At 41.8% G+C, this 22445-nt stretch overlaps 1 protein-coding gene across 12 annotated transcripts in view; it reads right to left on the bottom strand.

Moving 5' to 3' along the window:
• sugct (succinyl-CoA:glutarate-CoA transferase) overlaps nt 1-22445 on the bottom strand; it is a 564860-nt gene that overhangs the window by 417015 nt on the left and 125400 nt on the right. For all 12 annotated transcript variants that reach the window (XR_011885315.1, XR_011885312.1, XR_011885321.1 and 9 more), the window contains exon 7: nt 9278-9369. Coding sequence is in view for 8 of the 12 variants with exons in the window: in XM_072252169.1 (XP_072108270.1) it covers nt 9278-9369 (92 nt within the window). In the remaining 4 variants the exon portion in view is untranslated. The remainder of the gene's footprint in view (nt 1-9277; nt 9370-22445) is intronic.

Raw genomic sequence — 22445 nt, 5'->3', positions numbered from 1 at the left:
CAACCTTGTCCAGGCCTGCGCCCTGGAGAGTGAAGACTTTCCAGGCGCAGATCCATGGTCTCGCAAGACTAACCGATGCCTTTAAAAAAAAAGTTTGCTTGTTAGTCTGTCTTTGTGTGTACATTTTCACTGATTCTATTGTATTTCTTTATTCTACTGCGAATGCCTGAAAGAAAATGAATCTCAGGGTAGTATCTGGTGACATATACATAGTTTGATTAGAAATTTACTTTGAACTTGAACTTTGTAAGGCATAGCTCACTGACTGAACTCTCGTCTTGAAATCAGAACAGCAGCAGCTTCAGAGGCTTGAACTCATAATTTAAGCCTACTGATGAGTGCACTTCTGCGAACTTTCAGGCGGGATGTTTAAGGCTCAGACTATCCTCATGGTCTATTTTTCTTGAAGAGACAGGAAGACCTGGTAGGGTTGTGGTCAATATTTCTCCCTCAAACAATGTCTAAACAGATGATCTGGTCATTTATTTCAATGTTTGTGGGAGCTTGCTCATTGCAAATTGCCTCTTTTAATTCCTGGAAGATTAAGGACACTTTTAGAAACATATTTCGGTATATCCTTAGGTTGATTTAAGACACTTAAATTCCACATTTTTCTTTAAATCTTTTTCACTGACAGCTTGCAGGATTACACTGTGGTGCTCCAACTCTTGAGTGCCTCATGTGTTTTTCAACATCCCATCTGAATATTTTGCTCAAATAATGTTTTTCCAATTATATAACATACAGTTCTTCCTCAAGTTTAATTTAACTCACAAGTACTCAGACTTTAAATATTATTTGACTCCCCTTCCCCCCATTCCACTATTGACAAGTTCATAACAGTGCTAATTTTGGAGCAAAGGTATCATGGACTGTCAGCACTTACTGATGTCAAAGTGTAAATGGGACACAGCTCCTGGTGACAGTTCAGTGCAAGAATTAAGTTGTAATTGCCTGCTTCTTTGGAAGCTCTGCATCTGTGGTATTTCACACAGCATCTTGGTGGTAAAACTTTCAAAGCAACGTGTAGGTGCTGTCCTTACATGCAACCCACAGCACAGTAGCATAGTGGGTAGCACAACCTTTTGCAGTACAGGTGACCTTGCTTCAATTCCTGCCACTGCCTGTAAGGAGTTTGAACATTCTCCCAACAACTGTGTGAGTTTCCTCTAGGTGCTCCGTTTTCCTCCCACAGTCCAAAGACATCCTGCGATTAGGCTAGGATTAAATCACATTAAAACTCTACAATTACCACAAAGCCTGTGCACTTTCAAGGTCTCTACAACTCGTTGTCTCAGTATTATTTATTTACTTTTTTTGTATTTGTATTCTGTATTTAATATCTCAGTGATATTCTTTGTTGTTTATATAATGCATTGTGCGTTATAAAAGTACGTAACTACCATGCATTATCACACCACCAGATCATAATGCATACCTCGATTAAAGTAAAATCAGACAAACACAAATTATCTCCTGGCTCCATGCTTTTTTTCTTTTAATTATTCTTTATGTTTTGCAGTTAGAAAATATAACAGTGCTGATGAGGTATTTTTAAAATGAACCTGTGATGACTACCTTTGAAGTGCACTGAGATATTCCAGTTTTAAAAAAAGCACAACAAGGTGATCGAGTTAAAAACAAAAGCAGCGCAGCATGTGTTTCTTCAGAAGGGAGAGAGAACACAGTCAAGTTAAATAAACAGTGTGTACTGGGTGGTAATAATCATAAGTAAAAGTAGAAACGACTGGCTACATCGGGAAGGTAGACACATTCGACTGGATATTGTATACAGAACAAATTGAGCGGTATGCTGAAGCATATAAAATAGCCAATAAGAAGCAAATGCAAGTTTTGCTGACTGCATTGGGTTTAAAAGCATACTGTTTGCTTAGAAGTTTGACTATTCCAACCAAACCAGCCGAAATGAGCTTTGCTGATATCATGAAAGTAATGCGGGAATATTTAGAACCAAAACCAATGTTGATTGCAGAACATTTTAGCTTTCATAAACAGAATCAAAAGGAAGGTAACTCCATTTCAGCATATGTGGCTGAATTGAAGAAGTTGTCTGAGCATTGTCAGTTTGGTTAGGGGCATAACGATGCACTGAGAGATCGTTTAGTTTATGGAATCTATTCAAAATGTAAGTTGTGCTTCAGTTAGAAGCACAATTTACCTTTAGAAGAGCAGAGGAAATAGCTGTATCAATGGAACTAGCAGGCAGAGACACAATTGTGTTGCGGTCAGGAATGAAAGAAAGCATGAACAAAATTGCAACGTCTAAACAGAAATTAGCCTGGCTGAATAAATTATGTTACCGTTGAGGCAGGGGCTCACATTCCCCAGACCAATGCAGATTTAAAGGCAAAACTTTCAGAAAATGCAACAAATTAGGACATATACAAAGATGAAGTCAGGCAGACAAAAATAAATTGACTGCACAGGGTAGAGAAAAAGATAAAAAGTTAAGCTGCAGATTCTAAAAGAGCACTAATCTGCATACTGTTGATGAAAAATCTGTTAATGATGAGAGTGACACAGGACTGAATAGCCTTCAGATTTACATGTTAAAACTAACAGGAGACAAGCAATATAGCTTACACCAGAAATGAATGGTAAATTAATTAAAATGGAATTGGTCACTGGCTCAGCTGTTTCAGTCATTGCAGAAAATAAGCTTGAATGGCATTTCAAAGATATTCCACTGAAGCCTGCAGATATCCAACTAAGAAGTGATACTGGAGAAAAGTTAACTCCTGTGGATATGACTTTCATAAAAGTGAAGCACAACAAACAAGCCACATTGTGGAAAAAAACAGGAAGACCAGCATTGTGGGGCTGAGATTGGCTGAAACATGACACAAGATCCATCCGTCATTTGCATGCCACATCCCCTGTAAAAGAGTCAACTGAAAGCAAATTAATAAAGGTACTGGATAATGCCACAGCAGTATTCAAGGATGGCATTGGAAAATTTCAACATAAAGCAGTGTTAAATAAAAATGCCACACCCATGTTTTACAAAGTCGTTCCAGTTCCTTATATAATCCATGATAAAGTAGCCAGTGAATTGGATCGCATGGAAGCTAAAACAATACTTTCCAAGGTTGAGTGGAGCCCATGAGCAATGTCAGTAGTCCTAGTAGTCTAGAAAAATGGGTCTGTCAGAATCTGTGGTGATTTTAAAGTCACTATCAACCCAGAACTTAAAGTAGATCAATATCCTCTGCCCAGAATAGAAGACATCTTTGCAAACCTTTCTGGAGGAAAACACTTCAGCAAAATGGAGATAGCTGAGGTTTTCCTATAGACAGAGTTGGAAGAAGAGTCCAAAGTGCTTCTCACCATAAACACTCACAAAGGGCTTTATTGTTATTATAGGCTTATTTCTGGAGTAGCAGCGGCACCTGCACTCCAGCAGAAAAATACGGACCAGGTGCTACAAGACTGTCCAGGCACTCAGGGTTACCAAAATGTCATCATCTGGTAAGGATGAGAAGGAGCATCTCCAAAACCTCAGAACGTGTTAAGAAAGATTAGAAGATTATGGGCTCAGAGCATGATGCAACAAGTATGAATTCTTTAAACCAAGCATTATTTACTGTGGTCACACTGTTGACGCACAAGGATTACAGAAGGGTGCTGAGAAACGTCAAACAGTGGTAGATGCCCCAAGGCAAAGGGACGTGTCACAGTTGTGGTCTGTTTTGGATTTGTCAGCTACTTTAGCCGGTTCCTGCCAAACCTGGCTACTGTGCTCCACCTCTTGAACTCTTTACCTCTCTAGAACAGGAAGAAATGGCAATGGACAACACAGTGTGAGGTGGCTTTTCAAAAGGCAAAGGAGACGGTGTGTCAGACAAAGTACTCACACATAATGATCCACATCTTCCAGTGAAGCTTGCCTGTGATGCCTCTACAGTGGTGTACAAGAGCATGTCAGAACACACAGCAGGTTGAACCCTGAAGTGCCTAGGCTACAGCAGCAGAAGACTACTCCGTGGCCACTTTATCAGGTACACGAAGAACCTAATAAAGAGGCTGCGGTGTGTATTGTCTTACTTAATGTAATTTTTGAAAATTTTCAATGGTACAGGAGCCAAACCTGCCAAGTATGAAGTTGTCACAAACAATAAATGTTCTGGTGAGAAGGGAACAACTCAAATATAAAACTAAGTCACAGGAGCAAGAGTAGGCCATTTGCCCCTTGTGCTGGCTCAGTTATGACTAATCTCAGTGCCTCTTTCCTGCACTAACGCCATATCCCTTAATACGTAGACAGACTGACTAGTGGAGAGGCCATAATGGATCTGGTGCTAGGACATCAACCATGTCAGGTGTGAGATCTCTCAGTGGGTGAGCATTTCAGAGACAGTGACCACAACTCCCTGACTTTAAACATAGCCTTGGACAGGAATAGCAGCTGCTTCATTGGTTCTTCGGAAAGACCAATAGCGGGAGAGCAGCATGGTCTTGGTTATTGTGTGGACCACGACCTCATGCTACAGCATCAACTGTTACAGTCACCCTGGGGAAGAGATGCCAAGAGCAGCGTGGGAGAGAATTGAGGCGTCACAGGCATGCTAGAATTCATGTTCTCCAGTTTTCATGTCCTGGAAGACAAGCTGCAATAGCATCATCTGCAGCTGAGTCAGGTGAAGTGAGGAACTGCTACATGCTTGTTCTTGAATAAGCGCGGCTCCAGGACGTTACCTTTGCCATCAATTCTCAGGCCATGTCACTCAGGGACGTGTGCTAATATCTTTTAGTGACAGTATGTGTTATCATAACCATATGTGCTGGCTTTGATTATATGCTTTGTAGCCTAGCCCCAGAGGAACACTGTACACATGCGTATATGGATAAATGACAATTAAACTTGAACTTGAAGATTTAAGTGGGGGAGGTGGAATTATGATTTGGTGGCGGGGTGGAGATGCACCTCTACCAGATCACCCTTGGGCAAGGTGTAGTACCTGCTTAGTCCCTACTCCCCAGTCAGAGTCACATGAAGCCACAGGAGCAGGAGGTGGATGGTCGTATGAGCAGTTGATGCATATCACAAGTCCTGGTTATGTGACCACTGACGCCAGGCAGACAATCTCTGAAGAGTATTGATAATGGCTGGGCTCACCCATCTTGTAAAGACACGGCCCAGAAGAAGGCAATGGCAAATCACTTCTGTAGAAAAATTTGCCAAGGACAATTATGGTTATGAATAGAGGAAAGACCATGATCGCCATGTCATACGACAAGGCATATAATGATGATGATGATGATTACATTGGAATACTGATGCTATTAGGCAGGAACTTTGGAGCATAAATTGGGACAGTTGTACTCAGGGAAATGCACAACAGACATGTGGAGGTTATTTAGGGAGCATTTGTTTGGGGTTCCGGATTGTTTTGTCCCAGGGAAGCAGGGAAAGGGTGGTGGAGTGAAAGAATCGTGGTTGACAAGAGATGTGGAACATCTGGTCAAGAGGAAGAAAGAAACTTACCTAAGGTTTAGGAAGCAAGACCAGAAAGAGCTCTAGAAAGTTATAAACTAAGCAGGGATGAGCTTAAGATGGATTTGGGAAAGTTAGAAGGGGGTGTGAGGCGGCCTTGGCGAGAAGAATTAAGGAAAACCCCGGTGTTCTACACATACGTGAAAAAAAGAGGATGACCAGAGTGAAGGTATGGCCGATCTGGGATAGAAAAGGAAACATATACCTGGATTTGGAGGATTTCAATATTCACTAGTGAGAGGGATTTTGACATTTCTAAGGACAGTGTAAAGCACACTGATATGCTGGAGCAAGTTGACATTAAGAAAGAGCATGTGCTGGAACCTTTGAAAAATATTATTACAGTTAAGTCCCTGGGGCCAGATGGGATATACCACCGGTTACTACGGGAAGTGAGGGAAAAGATTGCTGATGAGCTTTGTGTCTTCACTGGCCGCAGCAGTAACACCAAATGATTGGAGGGTGGGAAATGTTATATCATTGTTCTAGAAAGGGGATAGGATAACCCTAGGAATTATAGAGCAGAGAGTCTTATTTCAGTGGTGGCGAATTATTGCAGAAGATTCTTAGAGAGACAATTTACTAATATTTGCAAAGCGTCGCCTGATTAGTTATTGTCAGCATGGCTTTGTGAGGGACAGGACATACTTCACGAGACTGATTGAATTCCTCAAAGATGTGACAAAGCACATTGATGAAGTTAGAGCAGTCGATGTGGTATATCTGTGGTTAAGAAGGCATACAGTGCATTGGCCTTCATCAACCGTGGAATTGAATTTAAGAACTGAGAGGTAATGTTGCAGCTATATAGGACCCTGGTCAGACCCCACTTGGAGTACTGTGCTCAGTTCTGGTCGCCTCACTACAGGAAGGATGTGGAAACCATTGAAAAGGTGCAGAGGAGATTTACAAGGATGTTGCCTGGATTGGGCAGTATGCCTTATGAAAACAAGTTGAGTAAACTCGGCCTTTTCTCCTTGGAACGACGGAGGATGAGAGGTGACCTGATAGAGGTGTATAAGATAATGAGAGGCATTGATCGTGTGGATAGTCAGAGGCTTTTTTCCCAGGGCTGAAATGGCTATCACAAGAGGGCACAGGTTTAAGGTGCTTGGGAGTAGGTACAGAGGAGATGTTAGGGGTAAGTTTTTTACGCAGAGAGTGGTGAGTGTGTGGAATGGGCTGCTGGCAACAGTGGTGGAGGCAGACACAATAGGGTCTTTTAAGAGACTTTTGGATAGGTACATGGAGCTTAGAAAAATAGAGGGTTATGGGTAACCCTAGTAATTTCTAAGGTAGGGACATGTTCAGCACAACTTTGTGAGCCGAAGGGCCTGTATTGTGCCGTAGGTTTTCTATGTTTATATGGATTTCAGTAAGGCATTGATAAGGTTCTTCATTCATTATTCAGGAGGCTATGTGGATACAGAATTGTTGTGGTTTCAGCCTGAAGGTCAGTGGCCAGTGGTTTTCTGCAGGGGTCTGTTCTGAGACTACTGTTCTTTGTGATTCTTATGAATGACAACTTCCATGAATGGAGATATGAATGACTGTTTCAGTTGATTACTTTTCAGTAGATTGGAAGATGAGGTGCCAACATATCTGGGATTCATTCAAGAAGCCTAAGAAACAAAATTCAGGGAGGTCATTGTGGGAAAGTATAATTATAATATCTGATGTTCAAGCTTATGTTTTTAATTAAATCATTTTCAAGGCTAGCAGAAATTCAAAAGAAAGATGTCATCGAGAGTCAGGGAGCACCACAGTACAGAAATAGGCCCTTTAGCCCATCTACTCAAAGTTCAAAGTAAACTTATTAATAAAGTACATGCATGCCACTATAGTATCTTGCGATTCATTTTCTTGCAGGAATTCACAATAGAAGACAGAAATACTATAGAATCAATGAAAAATTATACAGAAATAACAAATAACAAATGTGCAAAAGAAGATAAATCTGCAAATACAAAAAAAATAATACTGAGAACATGAGTTGTAGAGTTCTTGAAGGTTATAGAACCAGTTCAGACTTTGCTGAAGTTATCCATGTTGGTTCTGTGCCGAACGTCTATCACCTTTTTTAGGACAACTAGCAGTGGGCAATCAATAACTATAAGCAGACAATAAACATATAAAATGTTGCAAGAAACTGCTCATTGGTTGTTTTGCAATGAATTATCTAATCAACTCTCACTCTCCTACTGATCTAGGGATGGTTGAATGTCCCAAAAACAATTAAGCACATTGCAATACACAAACACGTCATTAGCCTTTCATTAAGTTTGTGCAGTGCTGCAATTAAACCCACTGAATTTCATCACCTCTGCCGCTCGTCTAGAGCAAACTATACACCCTACTCTTAATTAAGAGTTATTTCAATTCACAAAATGACAGTAAAATCAAGACAACACCCAATCTGATCAGTCGGGCACACAAGGGGCACAGCTCCAAAAGCACCCGATTATTCATCACAATGTACAATGATTCATCAATACCATGCAACTAACTGCATTATTATCTGTGGGCGAGAGGATTCTTAAAAATGTAAGCATTAAAAAGTGAAGGTCTGTGAAAGTGAAGTTCAATCTATTATCCCAGTCACTGCACTGCACTGTAAACACTTTAAGCTAATTCTTATAATTGTTGTTTGCGTCTTATAATTGAGATACAGCGTGTATTAGGCCCTTCTGGCCTTCTGAGCCATGCCACACTGCAACCCCCGATTTAACCCTAGCCTAGACAATTTACAACCACCAATTAACCTACCAACTGGTGTATCTTTGGACTTTGGGAGGAAACTGGAGCACCTGGAGGACACTCACACAGTCACAGTAGGAATGTAAAAACTCCTGACAAGCAGCAGCGAGAATTGAACCTGGGTCACAGATACAGTTAAGTGTTGCACTAACCACTATGCTATCTCTATTTTAAATAACTGCTGGAATTTATGTATTTCTGCATATTTTATTCCATATATGTACTTCTAGTTTCCTCTAAACTGCATAGTGTGGAGATGTGCAGTAACTAAAACGTTCCCATGGCACATAGCCTTTGTTGTCGCACAGCTAGAATTTTCTTTTATATAATGTTAAAATCTTGAAATTATGCGAATATAATTTTAATATCTATGTTAATATAATTGTGAAATACCCTGTAATTAATTATGTGCTAATGCATATAATGCATAAATCTTCTAAATAATAAATGTAGCATAACATTAACAGAAATATTTTAGAGCTTCAACATATTTACATTGTCAGTGTTTTAAGTTACAAAACTGTTATAAATTGCAACAATAAACACAGAAGGGAAGTTGGTAGCTCATTCTTAATGAACTGCTAGCCCACTGAATGCAGGCGTCATCTAGTCAATATTCAGAGTATGCATATTAAAAAATAACATTTAAAATACTGCGCAGTTTTCAGGCAGTCTAAAACCTTCCTGCTCAGAGCGATAGTTGGTCCTCGCAGCTATAAAAAATTAGAGGGATTATTTCTTCTAACTTTTTTTTATATAATTCTTATTTTTGTATAATTGTTGAATGCTGCCATCTTTTGTTGCATGTCATGCCAACAGTTGAATCATAGATCTGTGATCTTTGTAAAAGCAAATATATCCAGGACCAGACAGCCCATTGTATTACTGCTGATCTCAGTAAGTATTGACCCAACAGCAGTGGTCCCTACTACACTTTCCGCTTTAGCCTACCAAAAAGAATAATATGAAGTTTTACAGCAACTGAATTTAAAAGATAAAATGTACCTCTGGACCAGTAATGTGCATAAGGCCAGACACAGCACAGGCTACTGAATCATAACCGGCACGTTGGGACATTGGGCCAGTTTGTCCATAACCTACATCAAACACAAGAATATAACGTGTAAAGATTAATGCATTGAAAAGAACAAACCCAGCTAAACAATACCAGAGTCACAGACACGAAGTTTCTCATTTTTCATGTCAACTGATGTTTACATCATTTAGTGTCCTGAGTAACTGCTGCGGCTTTCCTAAAGTGATAAAGAATATAGAGAAAGCAGGATCTCCCAGTGGCCACACATTTGAATTCCACATCCCATTCCCATTCGGATATGTCCATCCACGGTCTCCTCTACTGTAAAGATGAAGCCACACTCAGGTTGGAGGAACGACACCTTATATTCTGTCTGGGTAGCCTCCAACCTGATGGCATGAACATTGACTTCTCTAACTTCCGTTAACGCCCAACCTCCCCTCCGTACCCCATCCCTTATTTATTTATATACACACATTCTTTCTCTCTGTCTCTCTCCTTTTTCTCCCTCTGTCCCTCTCACTATACCCCTTGCCCATCCTCTGGGTTCCCCCCCCTCCCCCTTTTCCTTTTCCCTGGGCCTCCTGTGCCATGATCCTCTCATACCCCTTTTGCCAATCACCTGTCCAGCTCTTGGCTCCATCCCTCCCCCTCCTGTCTTCTCCTATCATTTCGGATCTCCCCCTCCCTCATCCACTTTCAAATCTCTTACTAGCTCTTCCTTCGGTTAGTCCTGACGAAGGGTCTTGGCCCGAAATGTCGACTGTACCTCTTCCTATAGATGCTGCCCAGCCTGCTGCGTTCACCAGCAACTTTTATGTGTGTTGCACTCTTTAATTTACAGTCAAGAACCTTTGAACATTCAATGGCCACTTAATTGAGTACCTAAAAATGCAGTAGCCACTTTATTAGGTACATAAACACTCAGTGGCCAGTTTATTAAGTATCCCTTGTACCTAATAAAGTGGCCAATGAGTGTACGTTCATGCTCTTCTGCTGCTATAGCCTATCCACTTCAAGGTTCATTGTGCTGTGTGTTCAGAGTTGCCTTTCCACACACCACTGCTATAATGCGTGGCTATATGAGCTACCATCACCCTCCTGTCAGCTTGAACCAGTCTGGCCCCTCTCATTCACAAGGCATTTTCACCCATAGAACTGCTGCTCACTAGATTTTTTTTTAATTTTCATACAATCTCAAGAGACTGTTGTGCATGAAAATCCCAGGAGATCAGCAATTTCTAAGTTACTCAAATGACATCCTCTGGCACCAACAATCATTGCTCGGTCAAAGTCACTTAGATTACATCACATTTCTCAAGCAAGAACCCTTCCATAGATGCTGCCTGGCCTGCTGAGTTCCGGCCAGCATTTTGTGTGTGTAGATCGCATTTCTTCCCATTCTGCCATTTGGGTTGAACAACAACTGAATCTTTTGACAAGCCTGCATACTTTTATGCATTGAGTTGCTGCCACACGATTGGCTGATTAGATAATTGCATTAATGAGCAGGTATACAGATGTACCTAATAAAATGGCCACTGAGTTATAAATTGTGCTTTAATTTAAAGAACCTTTATATAATGATTTGAAAATAACTTGCAATTAAAAAATAGACATATTTTTCTTCACCTATCTTTATCAGAATATATATAGCACTCAGTTCTCTCCGGTTCCAAGAAGACCAGATGGCATGAGAAGAGAAGTTGGTATTTAAATGTTGTGGTGTGAAAGATGGTTAAAAAAAGGACATATGAAGAGAATAAGAGAATTTAATTCAATTAGTGGATATAAGGAAAAAATCGTTGATATCTGATTGGATATTCTTTGCTAATTTCAAAATAGCAAATACTTAAGACAACAAAGTTCACAAAAAACATGACATTTTTTTTAGAAACCTTAAAAATTAGCTTTATTTATCACAAGTAAATTGAAAAGTACAGGGAAATATGTTGGTTTGCTTCAAATCAAGTCAGAGGATGTTCTGAGCAGACCACAAGCTTTGCCAACATAGCATGCCCAAACTCACTAACCCTAACCCGTACACCGCTGGAATTTGGGAGGACACCGAACCACCCAGAAGAACCCCCATGCAGTCACAGGGACAGCGTACAAACTTTTACAGGTAGCACCAGGATTTCAACCCCAATCTTACATCTCGTCTTGTAAAGTGTTATGCTATGCCCTACTCTACCTTGCCGACCATATCTCCTATTGTTTCCTCTTAACTTTCTTGCCTCACATCAGGACATAAAAGTGTTTTTTAATATCTTTGTATTTATTTTCCAGGTCAAAAATTGAAAGATATCAAAGACACACACTACATTTGGTTTTTAAATGCCTTTATATGGGCCTAGCTTTTCCTGGGGTTCCTTCAAAGGCAATGGAGTAACTATGACTCATCTAACTTGGCCTCCTGCTAAATTTCTTGAAGGGAATAACACGTTGGGAGAAGACCTGAAGAGGCAGATTTAGTCTCCTTTCAGATTAGAGCTTACGAGATGGGCAGACAACAAAAAGACAAAAATACAGCACTTCATTTTCAAGTTTCAGCAACAGCAAGAAATGATAAACGATGTCCAGAAATAATAAACAACGTCTATTATTGCTAACCTATACATGGACATGTCAAAGTTCAAGGTATGTATATGTCACCATATACTGCCTTGAGATTCATTTTCTTGCAGGCATTCACAGTAGATCAAAGAAAACATAGTAGAATCAATGAAAAGCTACTCACAGACAAAGACTGTGAAATAACTAACATGCAAAGGAAGATATATTACATCCTGGGTCCAGCACGTAAGTGCCATTACAAAGTATCATGGCAGTGCCGCTACTTTCTTAGAAGTTTGAAAAGATACAGCATATCACCTAAAACTTTGATAGATGTACAATGGAGAGTATACTGACTGGTTGCATGACAGCCTGGTATGGAAACACCAATGCCTTTGAATGGAAAACCCTACAGAAAGTAATGGATGCAGCCCAATCCGTCACAGGTAAGGCCCTCCCCACCATTCAGTTCGTCTATAAGGAGCACTGTCTCAGGAAAGCAACATAATCAAGGACCCCCACCATCCAGGCCATGCTCTCTTCGCACCGCTGCCATCAGGAAGGAGGTACAAGAATTTCAGGACCCACACCACAGGGTTCAGGAACAGTTACTACCACTCTACCATCAGGCCCTAGAGCCAGAGGGATAACTTCACTCATTTGCAGTTTGTTGCCTTTTACACCTTATGTGCGGTTCTTCATTGATTCTGTTTCTTTGTACTTACTGTGAATGCCCACAAGAAAATGAACCTCATGGTTGTGACATATAGGCACCTTGAGAATGTTTACTTTGAACTTTGAAATAAATATTAGTGAGAACATGAGCTGTAGAGTCCTTGAAAGTGAATCTGTAGAATCAGAATCCGGTTTAATATCATCAACATATGTTGTGAACTTTTGTAACTTAGTGGCAGCAGTAGAATGCAATACATGATAATATAGAAAATAAGTAAATAAATTACTCTGTGTGTGTGTGTATATATATATATACTGTATATAAATAGAGGGGAAGAAGCTGTTCTTGAATCACTGAGTGTGTGCCTTCAGGCTTCTGTACCTCCTTGTACCTCCTTCCTGATGGTATGTCCTCAGTGATGGGGATCCTTAATGAAAGACTCTACCTTCTTGAGGCACCGTTCCTTGAAGATGTCCTAGATGTTATGGAGGCTGGTGCCCATTGTGGAGCTGACTAATTTTACAACTCCCTGCAGCTTACCTTGATCTTTTGCGGTAGACCCCCCAACCCCCTCCCCCACCCCCATACCAGATGGTGATGCAGCCAGTTAGACAGTGAGAAGACAGCCTAGCCTGGATGGATGATGAATTAACATTTGCACTAATTCCTAAGCACAATTTGCTCTCAGGGGAATTTTACCTCAGTCTGCCTCTGGTATGATCTTCCCACATCCTCATTCCCTGAAACAGCAAAATTGGAAGGAGTGGGACTTTTTTTTTAATTTTAAAGGTAAAGGAATCAAGCAAGGCATAGGTCCTAATGATGTTTGTGGCATCAGACCAGAGCAGGACACGTAAAACATTCCACTCAACACAAGCATGGAATCAATACATATTCATTCCTTCCAGCAATGCGACATTAGAACTAATACACATCAACATAATTTTGATATAAAAGTCTTGAGGTTCAATGGAATCCACCTACACATATCTTAGTCAATAGCCTGCACTTGGGGTCCACATAAACCAAGATGTGAGATTCTCGTTAATGAAAGGAATGAAAATTAAACTTAACCAATTTTGTAATTTTCCTCTACCCAGTACACCAGATTCTAGTTAATTGGGCCATCAGTTAATCAGCATAGCCACTAATTTAGGACAACTATTAAAGAACAAAAACCAAGCGAGAAGATGGCTGGGCTTCCCTTCTTTTATTTAGGACAGGAGGATGTTGCCGAACAGTTGCTAACTAGCATCACTAGTGTAGCCATTAGAAACTACACCGTGCTTAGAAAAAAGTTTTTAAACAGAGTCAGTTGCCTGTGTTTGTGTTCAAAAAGCAGTGATTTTTGACACTGATAGTCAGAGAAATAAGCAGTAAGACAATATAGAATTGTTTTGCTCACTGTGATTTCAAGCATTCAGGCTCAGAGATGCCAGAAATGGCCGGGAATGAAAATGAAACAATTTCACTACTTCAACAAGTTAGAAACTACAAAGAATTTGAAGGCATCAACAATCGTCTTAAATTTTACAATGAAAATGAAGATTAGGAGAATGCAATTGTCAAAAGCATCGTATGAAGGCAGTCCATTATCTGTACTAAGTTGATTTTGGTCATATCAGTCAGTCAGTCAGTGGGTGCCATCTGGAATCCGGGGTTGGCGGCTATGCACCTCCATCTTCTTCGATCTTGCGACAGCACCGAGTACTGCCTCTCCTCCAGTTTGTTCTCGCTGGCCGCCTTAACACCGCCCGCCGCCGCTCCCGCCGAACTCGAGCCCGAGGCCGTGTCGGCCTCCAGCCGCGGCCGCTTCTTCGAGCTCAGCCCTTCCTTAGGCAGAGGCCTTGGGCAAGTCCAGGGACACGGTGCAGTGCCCAAGTTCATCATGTCTCTTCTAACTCGATGCATAGTATATGATTCATAGATACGTGGTGAGGCTTTAATCTCTTCCACAGAAGATGGCCGTTGGCTCACAAGGAGCTCATCTGCCCTTTGTCAGGTCTTGCTTTTTATCAGTCTTGCTGGGTGTCCTCACACCCTCCTCACCAGACTAAGTCCGGTGGGGGAGCCGGCCCAAGTCTCCGACCACTCAACCACGGGCCCCGGCCATATACAGTCAATCAAAAGAACACAGCTGCATACACTGGATGAATTCCTCCATTAATAACTATCAGGAACTAATACACAGTTTATATCTATCTATATAGTAGTGTTGATAACGTTCTATATTGTTCTGTATTTCATTTATATACATAATTGGTTACGCAGTTAAATGACAGCTTATCTTTTTTGCACCATTCTCTGTAAACCCGAGAGACCTGTGCATGAAAATCCCAGGAGATCAGCAGTTTCCGAGATACTCAAACCACCCTGTCTGGCACCAACGATCATTCCACGGTCAAAGTCACTGAGATCACGCTTCTTCCCCATTCTGATGTTTGGTCTGAGCAACAACTGAACCTCATGGCCATGTATGCATGCTTTTGTGCATTGAGTTGCTGCCACATGATTAGCTGATATTTTTATTAATAAGCAAGTGTACAGGTGTACCAAATAAAGTGGCCACTACACGACTTCAGAATGTCCTGAAGCATTCAAACAAACTCCAAACTTTCCAGTAATTGTAGTTAAAAAGTTTTACAAAATATTTCATTCAATGCTCCTTTTATTGTGATGTATATTATAGTAGTAGGCAGTCGTTGGTCCGGGGGATCATCAGTTTGTGCCTCTGGTGGACTGTGTCCTCTCCAGGGTGCAAGCCTGGGTGGGAAGATTCGAAGAACCAGCTGTTGCCCGTGCAGCGGCTTCCCCCTCTCTACGTCACTGATGTAGTCCAAGGGAAGGGCAAGCGCCCGTACAGCTTGGCACCAGTGTCGTCGCAGAGGTTGCCAGAGTGAAGTTGTAAACAACATCAAACTGCCTTAGGGACCCCAGCTCCAGATTTCTTCCTCAGGGTTTACTCCCGAAGCCTTTCCAATGGGTGGGTATGACTGCAAGGTTTAAAATCAGAGTTTTCCTTCTCCTGTATATTTATTCTCCTTTCATTGTGCTGTATATTATATCTATGTTAATTTTGAACTGATTTTGCACATGGGAAAATTAGTTCCCTGGCTGGATGCTTTTTAATTCTAGATTGCCACTTGCTGACTAGTACACCCACCTGCTCCAATGAGGCAAGGTATTGAAACTAAACAACAGGTCTTTTCTAAACTATAAGTTGGAGGAGTTTATAATTTGAATTAATTAATTTTGTTGACAAAAGGTTGCTCAGTAAAAATAATAACCTGTACTCCTAACAAGACTCAGGCTTCAAGATTCACCATTCAAAATTGTTCAATGTCATTTCCAGGACATGAGTGTAAAGGAGAAGGAAATATTTGTTACTCTGGATCCAATGCAGCACAAAAAAAAATCACAATAATTTTTAAAAAACCAAAATAAATACAAAAGGTAGCTTATATACATAGATTGATTGTCTGTCCATAAAGTGACACTAGGCACTGTAGATAAGGAGGCTGACAGGAAATGATAAAGTAGTAGTGGTGGATTAGCGGGTGGGGTGTTGATCAGCCTGACTGCTTAAGGAAATTAACTGTTTTTGAGTCTGGTGATCCTAGCAAGGATGCAATGTAGCCTCCTCCCTGATGGGAGTGAGACAAACAGTGCATGAGCACAGTGGATGGGATCCTTCATAATGTTATTCAGTCTTTTCTGGCACCGTTCTGTATATATGTCCTTAGTGATGCATAGGCTCTTGTCAGTGATGTGCTGGACAGTTTAGACTACCCTTTGTAGAGCCTTCCAATCCGCCACAGTATAGTTTGCACACCATGTAATGATGCAGCCTGTTTGGATGCTCTCTACTGTGCATCTGTAGAATGATGTGAGTATAGATGTGCATAGTCTACATATTGATGCAATTACGAAGAAAGCACGACAGGTGCATATTTCGTTAGGAGTTTGAGGAGGTTTAGTATGTCACCCAAGATTCTAGCAAATTTCTACAGATGTACCGTGGAGAGCATTCTAACTGGCTGCATCACCGTCTGTATGAAGGCACCACTGCGCAGGATGAAGGAAGTTGCAAGTTCAGCTAGCTCCATCATGAGCACTAGCCTCTCCAGCATGAAGATATCTTGAAAAGGTGGCATCCATTATCAAGGACCCTCAGCATCCTGGACATGCCCTCTTCTCAGTACTACCATCAGAGAAGAGTTACATGAGCCTGAAGAAGACACACATTTAACATTTTAGGAACAGGTTCTTCCCCTCCACCATCAAATTTCTGAACAGACAATGAACCCATGAACACTACCTCACCATTTGTGCTCTCTTTCTGCTCTAGTTATCTTGTGTGTGTGTGTGTGTGTGTGTGTGTGTGTGTACTGTTTTTCTTATTTAATTTATAGTATTTTTTATGTATTGCACTGTACTGCTGCCGCAAAATAACAGATTTCATGACAGATGTCAGTGATTCCAATTCTGATTCTGAACGTACAACTGAAATCTGTGCTATCCAACAGAAATGACTTTGGTCATCAATATTAACTTTATTATTTACTATTGTCTACAAGCAAAGAAGTAGATGAACATTACTTACTAACACAAGAAAATCTGCAGAAAATCAAGCAACACACAAAATGCTGAAGGAACTCAGTCATCCTGATGAAAGGTCTAGGCCCGAAATGTCAACTGTTTACTCTTTTCCACAGATACTGCCTGACATGCTGAGTTCCTCCAGCATTTTGTGCACGTTGCTTGAAAATGAGTCACAGCTCACTTTCACTTTTGTATATTTTATAAACGGTTAAATTTCACACACAGACACACACACACCATTTCACACAATATATATTTTGTCAAAAGGTTATTCTTTTAAATCAGAAATGACATGGTACAAGGCTTATTTCTTAACACATCACATGTCAAGTGCTTAGTTTCCAGGAGATCAGCTTATACATTCAGTGGCAACTTAATTAAGTACTTAATAAAGTGGGCACTGAATGTATGTTCATGATCTTCTGCTGCTGTAGCCCATCTACTTTAAGGTTCGACACGTTGTGTCTTCAGAGATGTTCTTTTGCCCATCACTGTTGCATGACATTGTTACTTGAGTTACTGTCTCCTTCCTGGTCAGCTTAACCAGTCTGGCCATTCTCCGCTGACCTCTCAATCACAGGCCATTTTCGCCCACAGAACTGCCACTAGTGAATTTTTTTTTCATTTTTTGCACCATTCTCTATAAATTCTAGAAACTGTTGTACATGAAAATCCCAGGAGATCAGCAGTTTCTGAGATACTCAAAGCACCCCGTCTGGCACCAACAATCATTCCATTGTCAAAATCATTTCTTCCCAATTCTGATGTTTGGTCTGAACAACAACTGAATCTCATGACCTCATTTGTATGCTTGTATTCACTGAGTTGGCTGATTAGATATTTGCATTAATGAGTAGGTGTACAGGTGTATCTAATACAGTGGCCACTGAGTGTAGGTCAGAGAAACTCTGGACAAAGTATTGATTTCAATCCCTCCATATAGTGCACCAATTAGTTCTTCATTTCTCCAAGGATCGCTATCTTGTGGTGGCGAAAAGACTTGTAAGTTGCTGAGATTCTAAGAGTGATGCCATCTTGAGTTCAGCCATCTACTCCTTAACTCTTGGTAAGGTCGTGCATGGCAGTCAGGTCGAGGATGAGGTTCCAAAGAGCAATCCAACCAAGGCCTCAACGGTGGAACTGGCAGAAGATGATGACATATCACAATGGCAGCGAAGGTGGAAGAAGGCTGCAGTGGTGAGGGGTTCCTAGACATTTTGCATTCCACGCCTCTAGATCCTGACCCCAGTCTGTCAAGGACTGTGTGGTGACCGTCTATGCACCAGCTTCCACATGTTATCAAGAGTCATGCACAGGCGTTCTCCATTTAGGGAATCCACTCTAACATCCCAGATTAAGTCCCATGGCGATCAGCAAGCGGAGAAGGGGGCTGGACCATGGCCAATCATTGCACCAACATATGTAGATCCTGGAGAACAACATTCTTGACCAAAGTGATTGCACTATTACTATCACTGATTCTTCAGAACTAGGTACAAAATGTGGAGTGAAGATCAGAATTGACCAGTATTAAAGTGTATTTCATGAAAAGATAACTGTTAGAAAATGCACTGAGGATATAACAAAACATGTTGATGAAGGTAGAGCAATGGATGTAGTGTATATGGATTTCAGTAAGGCATTTGATAAGGTTCCCCATGCGAGGCTCTTTCAGAAAGTCATGAGGCATGGGATCCAAGGAGACCTTGCTTTGAGGATCCAGAATTGGCTTGCTCACAGAAGGCAAAGGGTGGTTGTAGGTGGTTCGTATTCTGCATGGAGGACGATGACCAGTGGTGTTCTGCAGGAATCTATTCTGGACCCCTCCTTTTTGTGATTTTTATAAATGACCTGGATGAAGAAGTAGAAGGGTGGGTTAGTAAGTTTGCTGATGACACAAAGGTTGGGTGCGTTGTGGATAATCAGGAAGGTTGTCAGAGGTTACAGCACGACATCAATAGGATGCCCAACTGGGCTGAGAAGTGGCAGATAGAAGTTGAACCCATCTGTGTGAAGTGATTCATTTCAAGAGGTCAAATTTGAAGACAGAATATAATATTACTGGTAAGGTTCTTGGCAGTGTGGAGGATCAGTGAGATGTTGGGGACAATGACAATAGGACACTCGAAGCTGCTGCGCAGGTTGACAGTGTTGTTAAGAAGGCGTATGGTGTGTTGGCCCACATCAATTGTGGAGTTGAGTTCAAGAGCCGTGAGGTAATGTTACAGGTATGTAAGACCTTAGTCAGACCCCACTTGGAGTACTGTGTTCAGTTCTGGTCACCTCACTACAGGAAGGATGCGGATACTATAGAGAGAGTGAAGAGAAGATTTACAAAGATATTGCCTGGATTGGAGAGCATGTCTTATGAGAATAGGTTGAGTGAACTTGGCCTTTTCTCCTTGGAGCAACGGTGGATGAGAGGTGACCTGATAGAGGTGTATAAGATGATGAGAGGCAGGATCGTGTGGATAGCCAGAGGTTTTTTCCTGGGGCTGAAATGGCCAGCACGAGTGGGCATAGTTTTAAGTGCTTGGAAGTAGGTACAAGGGGGGTGTCAGGAATAAGGTTTTCATTCAGAGAGTGGTGGGTGCATGGAATGAACTGCCAGTGAAGGTGGTAAAGGCGGATACAACAGAGTCTTTTAAGAGACTCTTCTGATACTGCACAATTCTAATCTTTATTTATTTAAAGAAACAGCACAGTTACAGGCCCGTCCAGCACAACGAGCCTGCACCACCCAATTACACCCATGTGACTAAGTAATCTACTAACCCTTAAGTCTTTGGAATGTGGAAGGAAACCAGAGCACTTGGTAGAAGCACGTGCAGTAATGGGGAGAAAGTCCAAATTCCACACAGACAGCAGCAGGAACTGAGCCCCAGTCACTGGTGCTGTAATAACGTCACACTAACTGCTACACTGTTTTATACATGTCTCTGATCTTTCTCTCTCCCCTTCTCTGTGTCTCTCTCCCCTCTCTCTATCTCTCTTCTCTCTCTCCCTCTTTCTCTAATACCCTCTCTCATTTTATCTACCTCCCCTCTTTCTCTGTGTCTCTCCCTCCTCACCCTCTCTCTGTCTTCCCCACTATCTTTGTCTCAGTCTCTACTCCTTCTTTCTCTATCTGTCTCTGCCTCTCTTTCTCTACCCTCAATAATATATCATTCCCTCCCTCCCCCACCGGTCCTGCAACTTAAAACTAACTTCTTCTGTCAGTTCAGACAAAAATTCGGCAACGTGAAATGTTAACTCTGTTTGTCTATACACAGATGCTGCCTGCCCATTGAGCATTTTCATGTGCTTTCTGCTTTGCATTTCGTCAGGTCACTTCTGTTTATTTGGCCAATCATCATCATTTTATGCGGCTAATTCTTCAGCCCATCCCAAGGAGAGCAATCTCCCTCTATCTACTTTCTCTATTCACCTCATAGCTTTAAGTACTTCTAGCAGACCAAGGAGCAAAACCTACACAAAATGGTGGATACAGCCATGTCCATTACAGGCAGAGCCCTCCCCACCGTGAGCGCACTTACGTGGAGTGTTGCAACAAAAAAGGAGCATCCTAGCTGATTCACTTCTGGTAGCCATCAAACAGAGTGACTGACCAAAATTTGTTCTCCATATTGCTATTTTTTCATGATTCAAGATTGTTTAATGTCATTTCCAGTACAAAAGTGTAATGGAGAATGAAATAATTGTTACTCTGGATCCAATGCAGTGGGGAAAAAAAATAATAAGATCAAGAACAGATTAATAAAAAAACACAGTAAATATAAGGATGTAAAATAGTTTATATACATAAAATGATTATATGCCCATAAAGTGACACTAGGCACGTCACCACACACAAACTGCTAGAGGAACTCAGCAGGCCAGGCAGCATCTATGGAAAAGAATACAGTCAACATTTCAGCCGAAACCCTTCCGCAGGACTGGAGAGAAAAAGATGAGGAGTAGGTTTAAAAGGTGGGGGGAGGGGAGGGAGAAACACAAGGTAATAGATGAAAACTCAAGGGGGAGGGATGAAGTAAAGAACTGGGAAGTTGATTGGCGAAAGAGACAGAAGGCCATGGAGGAAATAAAAGGGGGGAGGAGCACCAGAGGGAGGCAATGAGTGGGCAAGGAGATAAGGCGAGAGAGGGAAAAGGGGATGAGTAATGGTGAAAGGGGGGAGGCACTGCCGGAAGATCGAGAAATGAATGATCATACCATCAGGTTGGAGGCAAACGGAACATAAAGTGTTGTTCTTCCAACCTAAGTGTGGTCTCATCATGACAGTGGAGGAGGCGATGGCTGGACATATCGGAATGGGAATGGGAAGTGGAATTAAAATAGGTGGCCACTGGGAGATCCCGCTGGTGTTCAGTGACGGAATCTCCCAATCTATGTTGGGTCTCACTGATATACGGAAGGCCATACCGGGAGCACTGGACACAGTATATGATCCCAACAGACTCACCTCACCTGGAAGGACGGTTTGGGGCCCTGAAAGGTAGTGAGGAAGGAGGTGGAGGGGCAGGTAGCACTTGTTGCACTTGCAAGGATAAGTGCCAGGAGGGAGATCGGTGGAGAGAGACGAATGGACAAGGGAGTCACGTAGGCAGCGAACCCTCTGGAAAGCAGAAAGTCACGGGGGGGAGGGAAAGATGTGCTTGGTGGTGGGATCTCATTGGAGGTGGTGGAAGATTCGGAGAATTGTGTGCTGGACACGGAGGCTGCTGGAGTCGTAGGTGAGGACATGAGGAACCCTATCCCTGGTAGGGTGGAGGGAGGATGGGGTAAGAGCAGACGTGCATGAAATGAAGAGATGCAGTTGAGGGCAGCATTGATGGTCTTTCAAGAATTATTTGATTCTGGCATTGCCCCAGAGGACTGTAATATTTAGTGACTCTAATAGGAAATGATAAAGTAGCGGTGGTGGGGGGTGTAGAAGGGTGGGTTCATGGGTGGAGGTGTTGATCAGCCTTACAGCTTGAGGAATGTAACTGTTCTTGAGCCTGGTGATCCTGGCCTGGATGCTACATAACTTCCTCCCTGATGGGATTGGGATAAAGAATCCATGAGCAGGGGGCGTGGGATCCTTCATGATACTGCTGGCCTTCTTTTGGCTCCTTTCTGTTTATGTCTTTGATGGTGGGGAAGCTGATGCCAGTGATGTGCTGGGTCATTTTGACTACCCATTGTAGGGCCTTCCCGTCTGCCACAGTGCAGTTTCAGTCCAATGCAGTGATGCAACATGTTAGGATGCTCTCTACTGTGCATCTGTAGAAAGGTGTGAGTATAGATGTGCATAGTCCAGT

The sequence above is a fragment of the Mobula birostris genome, chromosome 1 (genome assembly GCF_030028105.1).
Source record: "Mobula birostris isolate sMobBir1 chromosome 1, sMobBir1.hap1, whole genome shotgun sequence".
Classification (NCBI taxonomy): domain Eukaryota; kingdom Metazoa; phylum Chordata; class Chondrichthyes; order Myliobatiformes; family Myliobatidae; genus Mobula; species Mobula birostris.
Note: the sequence above shows the minus strand (reverse complement) of the source record. Positions and strands in the feature narration are given on the sequence as shown.